Below are 20,591 nucleotides of genomic sequence, written 5' to 3'. Positions count from 1 at the left end.
CCACCAGCAGGCTGATCCCACGTCCGACTGCAGCCCTGGCCATGTGGGCCTCTGGGGGCCGGGTGAGCTTGGGATTCCTGTGCTGGCTCCAGAGTTTGGAGGGTTGGTGCTCCCTGCTACTCCCCCAAATGTCCCAGGCTCCGGGCGCCCTGCTCTGGGTTCAGAAATGAGCATGGTCTGCTGCTGCAGCGAGGGCAGGACGGGAGAGCCCTCTGGTGAGGGAGGACACGTATCAAATTGAGATGGGCACCTACGGCCCGGCAGGCACACCACACTCTGATTGAGGGGAAAGACAAGGACCCATACAGCTGGATGAGCCCACAGGGAGAATCTAGACCGGAGGTGGCGGAGCAGGCGGCCTGGAGACAAATTTGGGCCCTGAAATGTGTTACCCCTAAAGAACACTAATATTCTTTAAAAAAAAAAAAAAAAAGAATTGCAAATATAAGAATTCCAGTGTATTCCATAACACTTTTGGCTTCGCTTGAAAGATCGGGAGTTCTAGGAGCCCTGGAGCCCCGCAGGGCGCTCTTCCTTCGGTGGGGGCAGCCTGCAGCGCCCAGGCACCCACTTCCCTGACCCGCCTGGAGCCTCTGGGGTTGAGAAATAGTGGGAACGAGGCAGGTATACGCGCAGCACGGTGCTGCCTCCCGAGAGTGCTCACGGAGGTGGGCCCGCTCATCACCTGCCACACTCTGGGCAGTGCGGTCGCTAGAGCTGATCTAAAGATGGTGAAAGGCATGCCAGCCTTCCTGCAAGGGAGCCCTCGTGGCCGTGACCGCGATGGCTAAGCTTGCCGGGTGCTTTACAGCCTGTGCGTGAGCAGGCCCATCGCCCAGATGAGGAAAGTGGAGCTCAGAAATGTCCGTCGGTTGCGCACACGGACACAGCCAGGCCCCAGAGCCTGTGTTTCACATCACCGGCCCACATTTCCTCTCGTGGGAGTCTCTTGCCACACCGAGACGAGCAGCTGCCAGAGGCTGGACATTTCTCTCCACTTGCGATTTCATCTTTGCCCCAGGGGATGGGCCGTTTTGTTCCCATTTCATAGAGGGGAAAACTGAGGCTCAAAGGTCCTAAGCGAGTGGCTTAGGGTTGCACGGCTACGTGCTGGCTCTGGGATCTCACCCAGAGATCTGGCTCCAAAGCCTGGGCTTTCCTCAACATCCCTCCTTGTGTTGCTTGCTTTTGACCAATCATGCTGGGTTCAGGCTGTCCCTAAAATGCATCTGTGTTTCCTGCACCCACAGGAAGAGATGGAGGGCACCTGGCAATGGTTCACACACCCGAGTTGCGATTGGTGACCCGGCCTGTTATCTCCGCCCCTTGGTTTTTAGACAGCCCTCACATTCCCTGTGGAGTGCAGAGAGCCTCCTGCCCTGTCACAACAGCACTGGTCCCTGCAGTGACAACTGTCAGAGGCAGTCTTCTCTCCTCTCCTCCCTGGCCTGCCTGCCCCCAACCACAGGCTCCGTGCCACCCCCAGAGACATCAGTGTCCTACCAAGGAAGGAGGCTGGTGCCATGTAGGCATGGAGCCCATTGGCTGCGCCCAGGGAAAGCGATGAGGCAGCTCAGAGCTGGTGATGACAGGGCAGGTGGGGCCAGATGTCCTGGCAGCATGGTGTGCCTGTTCCTGTCCCTGCCCCAGGGCCCTGTGGCAACGGGCTCGGCCGCTCTGTGTATACCTGGGACCTGGGACAGCAGCAAAATCAATATCCTGGGGCTGGCATTTCTTAGCCAGTCTGCGGGGGCCCTTCCTTTTCTGCAGAGGCTACACACTGACTCGGGTTCTTTCTGAGCAAAGGGGATGCTTGGACAGAGGGAGGTCCAGACTCCACCTCGCCTTGCTACTGGCTCACTTCTTAAGGCTCCTGGGAATCCTATGTGAGCCTCAGGGACTTCTCAGGGCTAAACAATGTCAGAAGTGTGGTGTGCTTAGAGCTCTCCAAAGAATTGCTGACTTAGTGCCTCTAAGCACAGAATACAGGGGCTGAGGAGTCGCCCATTACAACATGTCCCAGAGGGTACTCTGTGGAACTAGGTACAGATGCATGGTTCTGTGGTCAGTTACGTTTGGGAAAGTGAGTGGAAAAAAGTGAGATATTTTCCTTCCCTGCAGAACTTGTCAGAGCCTTGATAAACTAATGTGTTATATTCAGGATCTCTAAGGTTTTAGAGACACAGCACTGTTTCCAAAACAATTGACCCAAGGATTTTTTTCCCCCTGCTGAATCTTGTGGTCTGCAGCAGCTCAGAACACTGGCCTGGGAGTCAGGAGCCCTGGGTTCCCGAACCAGCTCAGCCACTGATGCCCTGCTTGACTGTGGGCATGTCCCTTCCCATCTGTAACACGAGGGAAGTGGGCGAGAAGCCGCCAAGAGCCCTGTCAGCTCTACACGTCCTGCATCCTCTGGTCTTGTCCTTGAGCTGGCCCTGGCAGCCCGGGCGAGTTGCTGAACCTGCCTGGGCCTGCCCTCACACCTGTACTAAGGATCCTGCTCTGCCTCTCTCACAGGGCTGGTGAGAGGCTGAGATGAGATCGCTGTCCTCATTGTCATTGTCATCATCCTCGTGATGACAAGCTAAGCCTTTTATACGCGGTAACTCGTTTCTTCCTTGCAGCCACCCCTTGAGAGCGCCTTACTGTCCCCACTGTACACATCGGGAAACCAAGACCCTGCCAGGTTCAGTAACTTGCTTAAGGTTGCCAGGTAGCAAATGGTCAGGACTAAGGTTTGGACCCAGACAGTTTGCCCAGAAGCTACCCCCTTAACCTTGACCTTAATTTGCCCGGGAAAGAGCGTTGCAAGCTGCAAAGGGCTGTCCCCTGGGAGGGGCATCGTTCTATGTAGTCTTGCTGTGGTTCATCCGGGGGCTGTGCTTGGCCTCTTGGGGAGGGGCTCTGGCCCTCTATTTGCAGGCTTTCCTGTTCTGCCAGGGTGAGGAGGGAAGGGACCTGGGTCAGCTCTCTCTGGTGCAGAGCAGGGGTGAGCAGGGGAGTCTGGGGTGCCCTTGGGGAGAGGCTTTTCCACAATGGGGGGGGTACAGGAGGGGGCCTGAGGCAGCCCATAGGATGCAGCTGAGATTTGACCTAACCCCTGGGGGTCACACTGCCTTGGCGTTGCAAACCCTTCGTGCCAATGAGATCATGTCTATAAGAGAAATAAACTGGAGCTTTGCGGTGAAGGGCAGTGAGCGTGGTGGGGCAGGTGGCCTGGGGGAGGGACACCAGGGACTTGTAAGGCTCCACAGGCCCCCACTGCCCTGGTTCGTTTTAGAGGGAGTCTGAGGCCCAGAGAGAGAGAACGACTTGCCCCTGGTCACATAGCGAGTCCTTGGCCAAGCTGGGAACAGGACGTCCAGAGCCAGGCTAGGGGCTCTTGACTCCGAGGGGCTGGGGTGATAAGGCTTCTGGGTTGAAGGCTGGGCCTCCTTAGGAGCCTGAGAGCAGGGTCTGGGCGGAACCCTGCTGGGGCCCCTCCCTCAGCAGCAGCTCCACTCCAGACTACTCCCCAGAGCTCAGCTTGGGCAGTCTCGCTCCTAGTTTAGGGCCCATCATCTGGTGTCCATGGGGCACCACCGGCCCCAGGCTAAGGCCAGCAGGTCCACCAGATGCTTGGCAGAAGCAGGTCAGGTGAGGTCTGACATGGTGGATAGCACGCTCAGAACTGGGCCTGCACCCAGGCTTGACTTCTGTCCCCACCACCTCCTGGCTGTGTGCCTCTCGGAAAGTCGGGCACCTCTCTGTGACTCTAACAGGGGTACTGCCGCAGGCTTCTGAGGCTGCCCGGGAGGCAGCGGATATGCCAGGCAGACCCCTCCGCTCTCTGCTCAGCAGGGCCTAGCAAAGGCCCCCAGCAGCCATTCCTCCCTCACAGGGGGACCCTGAAGCTGCCCCAGGGAGGTGGCCTCAACCTCCCTTGTCTCCGTCCCTTAAGGGGAAGTTTCCCCATGGCAAGTCTGCGCTAAGACCCATGGCCAGGATGCTGCCCTTGGCTACTGCCCTGTGCGACCTCTCCCCCAACTGAGCCCACATTGGGGAGCTTGTGTGAAACACAGATCCCAGCATCTCACCCCCAGACCCAATTTAGTAGCTATGAGATGGAGCCAGGGAATCTGTATCCTTAAAACTCAAGGCATGGTCAGGTTTGACCACTACTGATCTATGTGTGGTTCTCAAACTTCCCCCCCCCCACTTCTTTTTTCCTTCTTGCTCACTTTTTCGTCTGGCATGGGATCCTTCAAATGGACATAGAGGTCCAATGAGCAACACATAAGAGCGGAGCTTCTTCTGGCTGAAGGTAGGACTGGAGCCTTGCCTGCTAGTCCTTTCACCAGCTCTGGCAACCTCTTGAGGGGCCTCTGAGGAACCCCCAAGTGTTCCATGGAACACAGTTTGAAAACTACTGCTTATTCCAATTTCTTCCTCTACTGGGTAGAAAAACTGAGGCCCGAAGAGCTAGCCTGCACAGGGCTTGGCTAATGAGGCTTTCTCAAGTTCTCTGAACTTCCTATTGATCAGTTGCCCCCCCGGGGCGAGAGCTTGGTCAGAGACTGCGGAGCATGATTACTGAGAACACGGAGTCTGGAACCAGATGGCTGGAGTTGAAACCCAGTTCTGCCTCTTCCTAGCTGTGTGACTTTGGGCAACAACTTCACCTCTCTGTGCCTCCATTTGTTGATCTATAAAATGGAGGTACTGACAGTATTTATTTTGGAGGGCTGTTGGAAGGATGCTATGAGTGAATATCTGCAAAGAGTTGGAGGCAGGCCTCATTGCGAGGCCAGGCTGGCCCTGGGTTCTGACCCCTGTCTCTGTATACATAGACCTCCCCGGGGTGACCTGGGGGCTTTCACCTTAAGAACCCAGGCTTAGGCAGCCTAATTGCTTCCCGGGGTCTAAATTTCTCTGTGTTAGCCACAGCACAGAGTATGTTTCTACTTGGAATCTAGAACTAATTTTGTCACGGCTGGTGGATTCTGGGGGCACACGTGTCAAAGCCTCCCAGTTCCGAGGCAGAGAAGCCCGGAGTCCCTCACAGAGCCACACTGGGACGGAATCTGGACTCTGAGGAATGGGTACACAGCTGGAGTGATATCAGGTTCACACAGCCTGAGGCCCGGATTTTACCCCTGGGGGACCTGTTTGGATCGGGTCACGTTTGGGCTCAGGATGTGTCTCAAGCTGCTTGCACATGTTTTTCCTGTCTCTGATTTGAACTTAAATCCACTCAAACCATGGGAACACAAGCCATGCGGCCAGTCCTTTCCAGGCTGCAAAACACAGTCAGCTCTCACTTCTGAGCCTGTGGAGGCGAGTGTTATGACACCCACATCATAGATGAGAGGACGCTGAGGCTCACGGTTAAACAAATTGCTAGAAATCAGATGCAGGGCCAGAGCTGGAGCGGTTATCCAGGCCTGGCCTGGCCCCACTGGTGGGCTGCAAGGGTCCTCCAGGTGGAGCATGGCATGCAATTTCATAGAGTCTCTTGTTTGGGTGCAATTAACTGCCATTTCCTGGTAATCCATTAAGACAGCAATCAGACAAAACCTGAAACTCAGTTAATACTGTCCAACAGTCAGCTAGTGTTGCCCGGGGTCTCGGACTGAGAGGCACGGCTTCTGCGCGTAGCCCGACCATGTCGCAGGGCTCCCCCGGGGGACGGGCCGGGGACTGGGAAGTCCTGCCATTTTCGGGAAGAAGAGGGCAAGGCTTTCAGTGGCCGCTTCTTAAAGACCAATCCTCTTGGGATGATTTTCTCACGGATTGTTTGTTGGGGATGGTGGGCCTAGCCCTCAGAGTGCAGCGTGGCACATTTGCGTATTTTTCAGTAACTGGGCTTTAAGAGACCATGTAGCTATGGTTCAGGTATGAACTTCTCATACCCTCACTGCCAGCAAGACTTACTGGAGAGTGACCCCTCACTGGCGATGTACTTACCATTCTAACATACAGCCAAGACCAAACTCCTAAGTTATTTTTATGTTTATAGGGCATTCTTTTAGAATATAAAATTACGGATCCTTTTATAAGGTAAGGTTAATGACATGTCTTCCCTCTTGATTCTTTATGACCACCAAGTTCTTTTAGTTCTTTTTCCACTCGAAAATGGGAACAGGTGGGAGGTGGGGGACGAGGGCAGCTTTGGCCCCACCTAGTGGGGTTTGAACTGGAAAAACTTAAGAGCCATTTGTTCAGAGCAGATGGGCTGGGTGGGGGGCGGGGGGTGGGTGTTTGTGAGGCCGGTTCTGTGAAAAGGCAGGTTTTGGGTGAGAGGCCCTGCAGATATTTTACAGTGAAAGTTGGTGAGCTGGCTGGTGACCTCCTAGGTCACAGCCCCACCGCACTGTGAGTCCCCACCAGGCACTGGTGTGGGACGGCTCCCGGCTCCCCAGATGGGACCCTCACTTCCTGTCGGGGGCAGAGCTGACCCTGAGAACCCAGCAGCTCTGGTGCGGGGAGAGGCCCCACAGCAGGGCAAGAAGAGGCAAACCTCTGCCCCAAACGGCTAGTGCAGGCCAGCAGCTCGTTCCTACTCTGCCCTCCCGAGTCCCTCCCTGGAGGTGGGTTTCCTGGGCCGGCAGATAAAAGGCTGACAGAACCGATGGAATAGATGCAGTCACACCAGCAAGGAAGTGCTAGGCTGTGCCGGAGGCTAAGGGTGCCTGAGGCGTAAACCTGGCCCTGCTGAGGCCTCCATGATGTCCCCTGCCCGGGGCCACCCCCTCACTGCCCAGATGGTGGTCAGGGCACTACGGGCTCCCTAAGTTTGAAGTTCAGCTCTACTGTTCACTAGCTTCTTGATCCTGGATGATTTACTTAACCTGAGTTTTCTCACCAAAAATACAGATTGTTGGAGGGTTAACTGAGTTAATGCATGTAAAATGCTCAGCACGGACTGTGGCCCATGGTAAGTGCTTAATAAATGTTAGATATTATTATTGTTATTATGTTACTAAGTTACGTCTGTTGGAGCCTGCCAGCATGGGTGGGAGAACACACAGAAGGGCCACTGAGTGCAGCCGTGCAGGTTGTGCACTGTACAACTCAGGGCACCATTTACACAGGAGCGCCTTGTGGAGTAGTATAGTGCACAACCTGTGGGTCTGTACACCGGCCCCTGGGCATCCCTACTTCAATTTCTAATAGGTACCACTTGAAGTTGGGCCATCTGGGGCAAGGTCTCAAAGAACATAAAGGAGGTAGTATGATTTTTGAGTAGAGCTATGAGGATTTGAACAGGTATGGCCCAGTCCTTGCAAAGGTTACACGACAGTTAGGATCTTGGCCAAGTCACTGGGCTCTGGGCCAAAGTGTTCCCCATCTGTCCAGTGGGGGTGGGGTGGTTGGGCTAGTTTCAGGTTGGCAAATGGGCTTTCTCCTTGTATACCAACTCTGACTGATTGGCAGTGGCTGTCGGAGGCTTTGTAAAGTGAAGACATCAGAGCCACTTTGGGCTGGGTAGGAAGGGCTCTTCAATCGATTGTGATGTCTGCATGAGGCCAGGTAGAGGAGAGCAGGGGTATGTGTGCGTGGGCCATTTGCCAGCCTCAGATTAGCCCCGTAGTTCTCAATGCTCGCTACACCTTAGAGTCACCAGAGAAGGTTTAACTACGCTCTGACTCAGGGCTGTGGTCTGGTCTTGGTAACTGTTTTCAAAAGCTCTGCAGGTGATTCTAACATGTGGCTGGGTTGAGAACTGTAGGGGTAGATGTCCCTAAGTTTCCTCGTAGTCCTGAGCTCTACAACTCCTTGGCATGGTCTATAGATCACGGAGCTTTGAGCTTTCTTCCAGCAGAAATGACAGGGGAGTTAAAAGGCCAGTCTGCCATCAGTTTTATTGCCGGAGACGATTTGTCTTTAAGTTGGGAGGCAGAGGCGGAGGGTGCTGGCCACAATCAGGGATTGGGGTAGGCAGGGTGACCTCTTCTTGGGTCACAAGTGGAGTTTCACTGGGGGGAGGCCCAGGCTTTGCATCCGGGGGAATCTCACGGGACTCGAAAAAGCCTGGCCCACACAAACTTTATCAGGAAAGCCCTGTGGCTCCCTCGATTTCTTTCTTAAGCTCCTCTCTGTCCCCAGGGAAGGTGGGATGTTGGGACGATGCAGAGGCCCAGTGAGGTCTGCAGGAAGTAACATGCCCCAAACCCACAGGCGCACTTTCTGGGCCTTTGGAAGGAGTGCCGGGGGCGGGAGAGGGAAGCAGATGAAAGCTGACTGGGGCTGCTGAGCTGGCCAACGCAGGGCCAGGCTTGGAGGTGGTGCATTAGGACCACAGGCAGCCCTGGATGCGGACAGCTCCTCCAAATCACAGTCGGGGCGGCCAAGATGAGAGGTTTCTGGGAGGCCACCCTGGCCTCAGCCCCGCCATGGGCCCAAAATTCAGCCAGCTTTCTCAGCGCCTCTGGACCCAGCCCCGGAATTCCAGGAAGCAGGTCATGCACGGGCTCTGCCTCCCACCCGGAGCAAGATAGAAGCAATCAAATAACATAGAATTCAGTAATATTTTAAAATAAGCTTTATTTAGATTTTTTTTAATATTTTATATTTGCATCCATGCCTTCGAGAAACCTTTCCCATGGGAAAAGTTATTTTCATCTAACTTACCCATTACTCATTCGCTATTTGACGTAGTTCTCTTAAATAAATCATCCTTAGTAACTCTTAGATTTATCTCCTAATTTACAAAAACTGAAATGAAAAGGAACTACTAAATCATTACCAGGAGTGGTTGCAATCTTATTTGTTCATAAGTAAAGGGCAAACAATAAAAACCAAAAGAAAAAAAAAAATTCATGGGGGAGAAAAGTATTTTCTAAAATCTCTCTCCGTAGAGAAAGATGCCAGGTCTGGCCGCTCTCCCTCACCGCCAGGCTCGGTTGAACAGCTTAGCCCAAGGAGGCCAGAAAGATCCTTATTAGGCAGGTACCCTGCCTTCTCCTGCCCAACCACCCCACCAAGTCAGAAGGAAAGGGAACAGCCTACTGGTGTTTTTTTTGTTTGTTTTAGAGACTTTGGACAAAATACCCTATCCTTCTGATAGAGACTCTCCAGCACTTTCAAATCTCCTTTCTTACTAAGAGCTGAAAAATGTTACTGTTAGCAGAAAGCGCAACTACTATTGTGCAGAGGGTGGGTGAATTGAGCTGTGTTAGTAGTTAAGGTGGAGTTGGGGGGCAGAATTCACAGGTCAAAAGAAAAGGGAAAGCTAGTTTTAGGCCTTAGGAGGCTCTGGCTTAGAAGCTCACGTGATCTCCATCACCCGGCGTTACAATGCACACGGTTCCTTTGCTGGTGACGCCTCCCTGGGGCCGACACTGCTCCCCAAATAGGCAGATAGATGTTCCTGCCAGCCTTTCACTCCTAGGGTGAGTGGGCTCAGGCTGTTGTGACAAGGGTGGAGGACAGGGCCCGAGGGATCCTGAGAGATTCTGTTGAGTGTGACTGGAGGAACCAACCAGAATGGGGAGGGCAGAGAGGCTCTGGTGCTGGGCACTGTGTCCCCAACAGCCCTCCCCTTGAGATGGGCACCTCCCCCAGTGACACCTGCCTGGCCGACATGCAGAATAACCAAGGATGAGAAAGACACGGCTGCAGGAAGAACCTATGCCTCTCGAGGACCCTCATGGCACCGACTCAGGCCGAGGGTCCCTGTGGCTATACCCTGTGGTCATGTGATTGGCTGTCTCACTCTGTGCTCAACCTCCCTCAAAAGACAGACCCAAGAGAAGGTGACCCTCCACTCACTGAGGTCAGTGTTCCTTATTTAAGATAAATAAATAGATATATAAAGGCCTGGAGAGGAGCTATGGGGAGGGGGGAGAGAAAGGTGGAGTGCACTTCCATGCAGGGGTGGAAAAATGGGGGAAAGAGAGAGAGAGAAGAAAGAACGGAAAAAAAGCAAGCTTTGAAATCCAATGGTCCCTGGGTTCTGGCCACCCCTAAAGTCTACCTTGCACAGTTTGGCAGCAGCATGATAATAGAACAGACAAGTCAACAGAAACACCCGCCTCCCGCCCACCCCATGGAAAAATATACATTCCAATATTTATGTAATAATTTAGATAGAATAAGTCTTCTGCGTTTGTGCAAATAAATTAAACGGAACAATTTTCTTTTTTTTTCTTTTTTTTCCCATAAAGAAAGAAACGGCAACGCAATTTAAAAACTGGCAGGCCGTTAAAAAGAGCCCGTTTGACCTCTGGCACGCCCCAGCCGAGGCAAGGCCGGGCCTGGCCGGGCTCACGGGTCTTGGCGGGGGGCGGACCTTACCCTGACCACGTGGGCGGCTTGCGCTTAAAGTGACTCTGGCGCCCCAGTGGGGGTGGGGGTGGGGGACAGGGTCTGGTCCCGTGCGTTCACACCGGGGGGGGGGGGGGGGGGGAGCGGCGGGGGGCTGCAATCAAAAACAGACCACATCCTTGGGCAGACGGGCTCCAGAAGTAGCAGTTTGGACAAGGGACATTTACAAGCACGGAGTGCACAATAGTTTTGTTATTTACAAATACACAGCAGTCCTTCAAGTTTTCAAGTTTCATAAAAAGGAGGGGAGGGGAAAGGGGGAGGTGGGAAAAAAAAACCCCAACGAACCGAACAAAAAGAAAAAAAAAGACACGGAAAAGAAACAAAAACAGAAACAAACCCAGATTAACAACACAACTGTATCGCTCTGAGGACAACAGAGGGTTGACAGAGTCACACACGGTTGGAGTATGTACATCAATTACAGAGGCGGCGCCGCAGGGGGCGGGGCCCGCGCTCGGCCACGCCCAGCACCCACGTGCGCGGGAGCGCGCGCGCACACACACGCCCCGCCACGCACGCCCCGCCGCGCCCCCGCACCCCCCGCCCCGCGCTCGCACGCACGTCCACACGCACAGACACGCCTGCGCGCGGCAGGCGAAGGGAGGCGGGTATCACCAGTCCGCGTCCTCCTCTATGTAATAATCAGGGGCGGTACCATCAAAGAGGCCGGGGTCGAGGGACTTCCGCTGCTTCCCTCTGGCGAAGACGCGCGAGATGGAGCCGAATCCCATCTTCTCTTTCTTCTTTTTCCGTTTTTGGTCTTCAAGATCCTCTAGTGACTGAGGAGTCGGGCCGGGCGGCGGGGGTGGAGGGAGAAGAACAAAGCCACCTGAGCTGGGTGCAGGGCACGCGGGACGGTGGAGGGGACAGGGACAGCCGGCGGGTGAGGGATCGGGGCCACCGGTGCGGGATCGGGGCCACCGGTGCGTAAGAGGCCAGGGTCTGCCTCCCCCACCCCTCGTTCGCGGAGCCGACTTGGGCCCGTTGTGGAAGCTCTCCGGGACAACAGTGGGACCCATGCAAGGCAGTCGTGAGGGTGTCAGGGGGGACAGCCCCGCTCACAGCAGTGCCTGGGCATCACAGCCCCGCAGTAACCCCCAGCTGCTGCTGCACTTGCCACTGTCACTTAAGTTCAGCTTGCCCACAGCCCTGGGGTGCTTCCCCAGGGCCTGCAGGAGCGCCTCTGCGCACGGGGCTCTGGCTCAGTCCCTTGTCTGCGGGGACCCTGCAGCAAGGGTACAAATTTCCTGTGGAAAAGTCCCTGTGGGAAAAAGGGGACCCCAGGGGAGCCCGGGAAATGAGGAAGGAGAACCCTGAGCTTTGTGCCGCCCAAGAGCAAGGACCCCAGACCTTAAGGCCCTGGATAAGAGGCAGGACTGGTCACTGAGGGTAGAGCGGGGAAGGGGGGCGGCTAGGGCCTGGGTTCTAGTCCTAATTATGTCACTAGCCGTGGACTCTTGGAGCTCCTCCGGCCTCTCTGAGGAGACAACAGTGGGGACGGGCGTAGGCTCCTGTCTAGATAACTGAGGGCCTGAGGGTGGTGTCCACAGGGGGGCTTTACAGTCAGAGACACGGGGTAGTGTTCTCCAACCAAAAGGTGAAGGTCAGACTAATGGTTCCCAGAACACATCAGAATTATCTGAATTCCAGGCCCCACCCCATAGCTGGTGGATCAGAATCAGGGTTACAGGCCCAGGAATCTGCATTTGAAAAGTCTTTCCTGGCGGACCCTGATGCAGATGAGCAGTGCCTAGACCAGCTTCTGGGCACCCCAGGACTAGACAGAGACCCCCTTCTGACTCTCAATTCCTGTTTTCCTCCCTGTGGTCCCTCCTCACTCTTGATGACAGGGTACTGAAATGTTAAAAATGAATAAAGAACAGTTTCCTGCAGCAAGGGGCCAAAAGAGCCTATGGCCTGGGTCATCAGCCTTTGGCTGCCAGAAGATACTCACCAGGGCAGTAGGATGGAAGATGTGTGATGCACTTAATGGGTCCACAGATTGGAAAGAGGACAGGGAAGGGCAAACCAGGTACTGAGCCTGGCTCAGGCACCAAACCATGACTGACTGAGGCAGTGGCTTAACTCCTCTCTGCCTTGGGTGTCCCAAGTATGGAAGTGGAGATGCTGAGAGCCCAAGGGAGCAAGGGGCAGGGGGGAGTCATGGTCACAATGGGGTGATGGGAGGGCCCAAGTGGCCAGGGAAGGACACCTACCTGTACAATGGGGTTGTGCAGGTTCTTCTGTACTGGGCCGGGACTGTCGCCCTGTAGCCAAAAAAGAGGGGGGAAATGAAACAGCAGGGACAACACAACACATGGGAGCAGAGGTGGCCCATGGAGAGTGGGGTCCTCCACGGAAGGAAGCCATCTCTTAGGGACCACCTTACCTCTGTACTGGGGAACCCACCCCCGCCCCTGAAGCAAACACTCCCAGACAGCTCAACAATGGCCCCTGGGGTTTGAGATGCCGCCTGGACCAGGGGTCCTGGGGTGCTCGGCTGCCTGCTCAGGCCTCTGCACCCCCAACACCCTCTGACCAACAAATCAGTCACTGAAGGCTTCTAAGATCCTGTTCCAAGTGGTCCATCAAGTTGGAACTGGAGATTGGTTATACTTGGTGTTGCTCATAAAGAAATACAATTTTAAAGAAAAAAAGCACAAAAATAAAGAATTTCAGGACAGGAAGACTCGGGAGACTACGTAGCTTCTAATTTCCTCCACAAACAATTCAATGCATCTCTCGTTTTGTGGAGGGGTAGGCACGCCTCATGGGCCTGATTTACAGATACAGAGAGGCTCCAGGCAATCCACCGTGATGGAACTAATAGTACAGCTCTACAGCTCCGACTTGGGGCTCTTTCTTCCCGGTCCGGTGCTCCTTTCGGGGGGCATGCAAAGGTGGGTGTGCAAAAGCCTTCACTACATCCCAGAATCTGGCTGCACTGCCTGCGGGGCAAACCGATCATTGGGATCACAAGTCATTACAAGGGAGGCCCCTGATGGTTGTTTCCAGAATTGCAGGCAAAAAAGCCAGGGGAAAAAAACAAAGCATGTCACTTGGGCCCAAGTCCCTCCATCTTCTCCAGCCTCCCCACACTTAGTCCTGACCTCTGCTCTAAACTAGTGGCCAGAGAGTAAGATGGACAGGTCCTTAGTCCAGCCTGGGCTGTTCTGACCTGCTGTGCCAGGTCAAAGGCCTGAGAACAGAGGGTTACCTTCTGCTTTTTCCAGGCTCTTCTTGGCTTACCTGTGTGCCCACCTGCTGAAATGGGGGATGAAGGTGGCTGAGGGAGGGCAAGGATGGAACAAATGGTAGTTTAGTTTTTAGTCCCATCCCAAGGTTTGCAAACAGAACCCATCCGGCAGGCAGCTAAGACAGGTCTAGTCTACTCTGGGCAGGGCCATCTTTGCCGAATTCATGGAGAAGAGAATGAGGCCAGTGCCCAGTGGAATGGCTGTCTGCAGACAACAGGCTTATGAAAGCACCCAGGTCGTGGCAGCAGGGCCCTGCGTAAGGTGATCTTGGAAATAACCATGTGTACCTGCTGCCCGTAGCTGCTGAAATGTGCCAAGGCCAAGTCAGGCAAGAGGCTAGGCCAAATGCAATTCAAGAGGCCTTTAGAGAACCTTTCTGCAGAACGGACCTTCCAGCAGTATTTCGGCTGTCCGAGCCCCCTTGGGCCCACCATGAGAAGGGAAAATCTGGCCCCTGGGCAGGTCTTCTCATTTGGGGTGTGCGTGGCTCCTCTAGGTCTCCAGCCCGTGCTCTCTAACAAGGAGGGCATTGTCGGCTGTAGGTTCAGCTCAACAGTGGGCCCTGAGAACCAGGGGGACAGCTGTCAGAGGCCCTCCAGTGGCCCCCTTCCTCGCCCTGGTTCTGTCATTCAAGACAGCCTCTGTCACAGGGGTTCTGTTCTGAGCACTGGTGAAGAACAAACTGCTTTAAGGAAGCTGAAAAAGAATCCCAGCCTTGAGTGGGTTTCAGGCCTGGGGCGGCCTTCTCCGCATCCCGACTGGGCAGGATAAGGCCCTGGGCCAGCGATCCCTGTTGCCCACGTCACCAGGCGAAGGCAACTAATTTTAAGTTCGGTCTTTGCTATTTTTATTAGTAGTCTTTAGCTACTTTTCATGGTTATTGTAGACGGGAAAAAACGGTTCCCTTATGGTTATTCCTATGTAGAAAAGTTACTGATTATTATACACTGATTTTCAACCAGTACCGTTCACGACCTTGGTCATTATTGGTTCTAATAGTTTTACAGGTTATTCTCTTGAGTTTCCAGGTAGATATCATATCATCGGCACGTAGGAGTTATTTTGTCTTTCTTTCCCACTATATTCACCTCATTTCTTTTATATTTTCAGTCATGCTGGTTAATGCAACATTAGCTGAGTTTTTGAGAAAGCTTTCTCATGCACTCGAAGACCTAACTCCATGGTGTCTCTGTCTACACGGCAGGGGAACCCTTCATATTATCAGCTGTGGGACAGAACAAAACCATACAGTGGCCTCCATAGCCCGCTCCCCAGTGTTTCTTGTTGGAGCCTCAACATGGCATGGCATCCTCCCATCCTCAGGTGCCCGACCCACCTTCATGCCCTCACTCCCTGGGAGCCCGACTGGAGGCTCTGCCAGTCACCAAGAGTTAGGTGGCTAGGGACCTGCACCTCTTGGTAGCTGGCGCCCAGCATGCCATCAAAAAGTGTGTGATTAAATAAGCAAAGTGAAAAAACAGAACAAATTCATGGGATGCCTCTCTAGAGGAAATATTTGCCCAAACTCCTGGAAAATTAAAAAAAAAAAAAATCTGGCTCATTCCTGGAAGAAGGGCTGAGAGCTGGCTCTGCGGGGAAATGGAGTACTGGGAAGGCCCTGGGCTCTGGAAGGTCACAGCTGGGAGAAGCCCACCGTCCCAGACGCAGGGACCCCGCCAGAGGTAGTCCTGAGCTGTGCAGAGCCTGAGCCGACCCAGGCCTGCCTTCCTCTGGGTTTTTCTTGCCCTCCCGGACACAAGGAGCAAACAGGCCTCCTTTCTTTCTCGCCCCACATCCATCTCTTCTTGCAAAAAGAACAGACCAGGAAATGCCTTCGCCAGAGTGCTCCCTGGGTGGACGAGAGGAAACAGCGGGTAGGTCTTCACCCCTCCACCCTGCCCCCCTGCGGTTTCCAGGCGGGGCCCCTGGCCCCGGCCCTGCTGCTGCTGGCCTTACGTTGCAGAGGGAGTGTGTCCGGTGTCGAGGGGAGTTGATGTCGCTGGGCGTGGATGACCGGTCTCCTTCGGCGGCAGACGCATCGGAGATGACAGAGGGCTGCCGGGAGTGGCAGGGGCTCACCCTGACCGCTGGAAAGCAGGGACAGCTGGTAAGTGAGGGGTGGCAAGAACGTCCCTGCCTGTGCTGACCTGCAGCCAGGCCACCCTACGCCCCATTATCCAGAAGAGAATGCTGGGACACAGGGAAGGGACTGCCTAGCCCTCTGCCCTTCTGTTCCACAGACCCACACGTCTCCAGAGAGCAGCTGCTGGGAAGGGCTGCCCCTGGCCTCTGGATCCAATTAGGCCCTCTCCTAACCACAGTGAAGGAGAAGAGGCAGGAGTTTCCAGGGACCTTGGTGACTGTCCTCACAAGGCTTCTATCACCTGGATGTTCCCTGGATCCGGAACAATCCTAATCACCAGTCAACACCAACTTCCTTAGTGAGAAGCCTGGAGGCCCCGGCCAGCTCTCCTCTTTCCCTCACACCCTGCACCCAGTCATCCTCAGCGCAACCCTCCAAATCCATCCACTTCTCTCCAACCCCAGGTCCAGCCACTTCTCTCCAACCCCAACACTACCCCCCCAAATATGTCCACTTCTAACCCCAAACACAATCCCCAAATCCAACCACTTCTCTCCAACCCCAAACACAACCCCAAGTCCATCCACTTCTCTCCAACGCCAACACTACCCCCAAATCTGTCCACTTGTCTCCAACCCCACTGCCACTACCCGAGCCAAAGCCACTGCTGTCTCTTGCCTGGAAGACCATGCAGCCTCCCAGCAGGCTTCCCTGACTCCGTTCCTCACACTGCAGCAAAGCCAGGCATTTGGTCATGTTGGGGGTAAAAACCCTCAAGGCCCAAAGGGACATGGCTCTGCCCACCTACCAGCCTCGGCTCACGGTCACACCGGCTTTCTGACAGTGCCTGACGTGGGCCATCTCCCTTCTGCCCCGGCCTTTGCGGGTCCTGCTGCTCATCGGGTACATTCTCATCATCCAGGTCTCTCAGCCTGTCCTGAGAGAGGCCTCCCCCGGTTATCAGCTCTCCCCACACTTTTCCCCACCAAAGACTGTCTTCTGTTGATTTCCCTCCCTGTGCTAACTACCACCTATCACCATTCTGTTTGTCAGCTCAGTTACACCAGGTTGTCTGTCTTCTCTCCTACAGTGTCTGCTCCATGAGGGCAGGCACGCTGGGTCTCTTATCCATGGTGACCTCTAGAGCTCACGGTGCCTGGCATGGAGCAGGTGCTCCATCCGTAGTGGTGGAATGGACGGCTGAGCTCAGAAGGCACAGTCCTGAAGAGCCCCCCAGGACCCCCACCAGATTGCCCTCCTGGCTGCAGGTGCTGGCTGGAGGCAGCACTTAAGGCTCAGCAAGACTGCCTCAGGACCCACTGTATGCAGGCAGCATGTGAGCAGGCGGGGCTGTAGTAATCGGCCATAGGGTTTAATGCCACGGTGGGGGTGGCGCGGGAGAGGGATGGGCAACGAACGGGCTCTGCAGTCAGGGACTGGGGTTCCCAGCTAGGTGAGGGCAGCACCTGCACGTACGTGGCACACAAAGGCAGCCACTCACGTGTAGCATGGCCAGTGGGTCGGATGCTGCCCGGAGGCTGCACCCTGGCCCCTGCCAGTGCCGGGAGCGAACCCGTGTTCGGTGGCCCTCCCACACATCCCGTGACCGCGTGGCGCTGTTAATCAAGGCGCTCTGCTGTCCCCGCTGCCAAGGATCCCGAGACCCAGGCTGGAGAATCCGTGCAGCACTCCCTAGACACAGTCATTGGTCCAGGGGTGGGCATGTGACCCAGCCTAGCCCATCAGAGTCCTTCTTTGGGATTTACCCTAAACAGAGAAAGCGATAGTTTTTCTTTCTCCCGACTTTTGCGCTTTAAGACCTTAAAAGCCTGAAGTTGCTGGAGACTGTTTTGCTGCTTTGTGGAAAGAGATGGCCTAAAGAGGAGGCCAAAGGGAGGCAGGCGGGGCTGAGACAGAGAGGTGGACACACGCCGATACTGTCCGGCCCTCGAGATCCAGCTGTGCCTGAAGTCCATCTCTGGGACTTCTCAGTTACACAAGCCTGTGGTCTCTGCCCCACAACCCCCCTAAGCAGCCACAGTGGGAAGAGGGGGGCTGCTTCCCCCCACTGGGGAGGTCAGCGGCTCCTAAGAAGCCCCCACAGCCGGGGCGGGGCCAGGCTGGGGGCAGGACTCACCTTGCCGGTCTGCAGGGTGGGGGGGGTGTGAGTGGTACAGAGTTTGCTGGCTCTGCCGGATGGCCGCGGTCAGCGGGAGGTCGGCCTGCACCACCCACTCCTGGTTGCCGTTGAGCACCGTCTCCCCGGGCATGGCGAGTGAATGCCGCTTGGGGACGTCCTTGGTCAGCGTAGCTAAGGACTGCTTGGCCTGGAGAGAGGGCCGGGAGACAGAAAAAGACAATGTGATGGAGGCGACCTCTTGGCCTGGTGCTTGGCCAGGACCCACCCATGGTGAGAGCGCCAGGAATCCGACCTTGGTACCTGGCGATCTCTGGCTCTGCATCGCATTGCACACTCACCTTGGGGTTACCCCTTAGTTCCTGCTAACACAAAGCGAGACCAGGGTTACAAGAGAAAGGGGGCGTGTCCAAGGACACACTTATCACCCATTCTTTCTGGTTCTCCAAGGACCAGCTGGGATTTGAATGAGAGTGGAGGAAAAGTCACTGCCTTCCTGAGCCTCAGCTTCCCCACCTGTAAGATGAAAACCCCAGAGCAAGCAATCTTTAGGGTTCCCTCTAACTTGGACACCCCAAGTCTATGAAATGACTCCCCCTCCATGGCAGAAGGAGGCTGAGTTGAAAGGTATCAGTTCCATTCCCCAAGCCAGGTAATAATCTCCCTTCCAGTTTAGAAAAACCATCATGTGCTCAGTGCAACAGCCCTGGGTCTCAAGTGGGGAGTGGAAGATTATCTGTGCTTGACGGAGGAGAAACCTGAAGCTTAGAGAAGTGACTTCTTCAAAAATGCACAGCAAGCACAACATTCAAGTGGGTCCCAAGCCTGGGAGTCTGGCCATGAGCCCCGTGGTTTCTACAGCACCCACACTCTTCTGGGGCAATGAAATCACCAGCACAAGTAATGCAGACTCTGAATCCATGAAGCAAAGAATGGGGTGTGCTGGTCACCACGGAATCCGCAGGCCCTGGCTTGGACCTGGGCACATGCCAGGTGATCAATAAAAATCCTCAGAATTAACGGAAGCAGGCTCTGCTATGTCCAGGCTGACAGCTCAGGGAACCTGCTCTGTTAACTTGCCCCCAAAGCAACGCAACAATCCTGCTGAAGGAAAGGGCTAGGCTGGGGGTGTCGTCGGGCTGCTATAGGCTTGCAGCAACCCAGCAACACAGGAGACTCCCGTTTCCTGGCCACCAAGGCACCGAATCACGTGCATCTGACCTCCTGGCCCTCCATCTGGCTACCACTCCGTGCACTAAGCTGCCCTACTCCCTTGCTTCCTCCTGCCCAATCCAACTTGGCTGCCTGGAAGGTAGACTCAGGGTTGAGAAACGAGCCCCAGGTCAGTCCGCCGTCATGCGAATGGGCCCTCAGCTCTGCCCTCTTGCACATGTTCCCAGGCACCTATGCGGGAAGCCATAGAGACTGCTCTTCTGTCCCCACCTGGCTTTCTTCTCCCAGGTGGGGCCTCAGCTCTGTCTGGGCCTGGGACAGGCACCTTCTAACTCAGCAGGCAGCTTGAAATCATTGCTACTTGACAGCTGGGGGGGTCCCCTACGGTGAGTCCTGCAGGATGGGGTGGTGGTACCTCTGAGTTCTAAAGCACAGGGACCCTTACAAAGGGTCCACTCATGACGGAGCTACAACAGAGACGAGACGTACAGGAGAGGTGTGTAGAGTCAACCTAAAATAGAGGCATGCGTGTGTGCGTGCACGCCCAGTCTACAACAGGTCATCTTCCTGTAGCAGTCTACACCGTGTTCTTTGGCCAACCTCTGCCGCTGAATGTGCTTTAATGCTGGGAGCTCCCCTTGAGCACTGGCTCCCTCTTCCGTCTGAGCCTCTCCCCTCTCCCGAGCGCTCTGTGCCTGGAGTTCGGAGCTAATGGATAGTGGGACATTGGCTCAAACCCCCTCACATGACGGAAATCAGACAGAACTGGGTTCAAACTCCACTTCTGCTATTTAACTTGCTGTGTGACCTTGAGCAAGGTCCTCACGAGTAGGCTGGGGAACGGAGAGGGATCATTTCTGTGTAAGTAGCACCACCCGGAGTAGTGTGACAAAGTGGCCCAGCAAAGTGCTTTGGAGTTTGGGCTTGGAAATAGGACTGCCCGGATTTGAGCCCGGCTGCGCCCCTTCCCAGTGGGGGGGATCCTGAGTGAGGTCCCTCAGCCCTCGGCGCCACCACGCCCTCATCTGTCTGAGGGGGATCACATGGTTGCTATGGAGAGCCCTGGCCTACGGGAAAAATACTTAATAAAGGTTAGTGACTTATCACAAAACATCTACAAGACGTGGACTAGGTCCCACGAAGGCCCAGGATGCCGGTCGCCCTACTCAGTAAGTCGCAGCTGCGGGGGTTGGTAGGGTCATTGATGCTCCCCCCCCCAAAACACACACACACAGGGTGAGAAGATCCAGGAGGCAGGCTGAACCTTGCCCTGGGCCTCCCTCCCTGACTGCCTGGAAGGCCTGCTGATGGGCAGCCATGAAGTAGTCTGCACTGGACAGTGAGCCTGGGCCCCTGATGGATGCTGCGAGTGCGGCTCAGCGGAACCCCTCACTAGCTTTTCAAGGCATTCCTGCTTGTCCAGGGGACGTCTCCGCTGGCCAAAGGCTGGGAGGAGCCTGGTACAGGAGCCTCCAGGAAAACATGAGCAGGTTTGTGAGCAGGTCTGGTCCAGGGCCAGGAGGTGGTGCTTGTGGCACGCGGGTTTCCGCAGCGCGAGGGCAGATGCAGCACCAACCCAGAGCTTGGCCGCCCCTGTCGTCCCCCTGCTGCTTGATCCTGCCTCTCAACC

At 55.2% G+C, this 20,591-nt stretch overlaps 1 protein-coding gene across 3 annotated transcripts in view; it reads right to left on the bottom strand.

Annotated features, from left to right (window-relative positions):
• The window catches only part of KAZN (kazrin, periplakin interacting protein), a 1,106,439-nt gene that overhangs the window by 29,876 nt on the left and 1,055,972 nt on the right, over nucleotides 1-20,591 (bottom strand). For 2 of the 3 annotated variants that reach the window (XM_027598368.2, XM_027598372.2), the window contains 4 exons: nucleotides 17,789-17,978; nucleotides 15,525-15,655; nucleotides 12,528-12,578; nucleotides 10,967-11,090 (listed from right to left, as the gene is read on the bottom strand). In XM_027598368.2, the coding sequence (XP_027454169.1) occupies nucleotides 10,967-11,090; nucleotides 12,528-12,578; nucleotides 15,525-15,655; nucleotides 17,789-17,978 (496 nt within the window). Of the gene's footprint in view, nucleotides 1-8,506; nucleotides 11,091-12,527; nucleotides 12,579-15,524; nucleotides 15,656-17,788; nucleotides 17,979-20,591 lie in introns of those variants that run through there. The other variant, XM_027598382.2, reaches the window with a different exon arrangement.

Source organism: Zalophus californianus, chromosome 4 (genome assembly GCF_009762305.2).
Source record: "Zalophus californianus isolate mZalCal1 chromosome 4, mZalCal1.pri.v2, whole genome shotgun sequence".
Classification (NCBI taxonomy): Eukaryota; Metazoa; Chordata; class Mammalia; order Carnivora; family Otariidae; genus Zalophus; species Zalophus californianus.
This window is presented reverse-complemented; position numbering and strand designations above follow the sequence as displayed.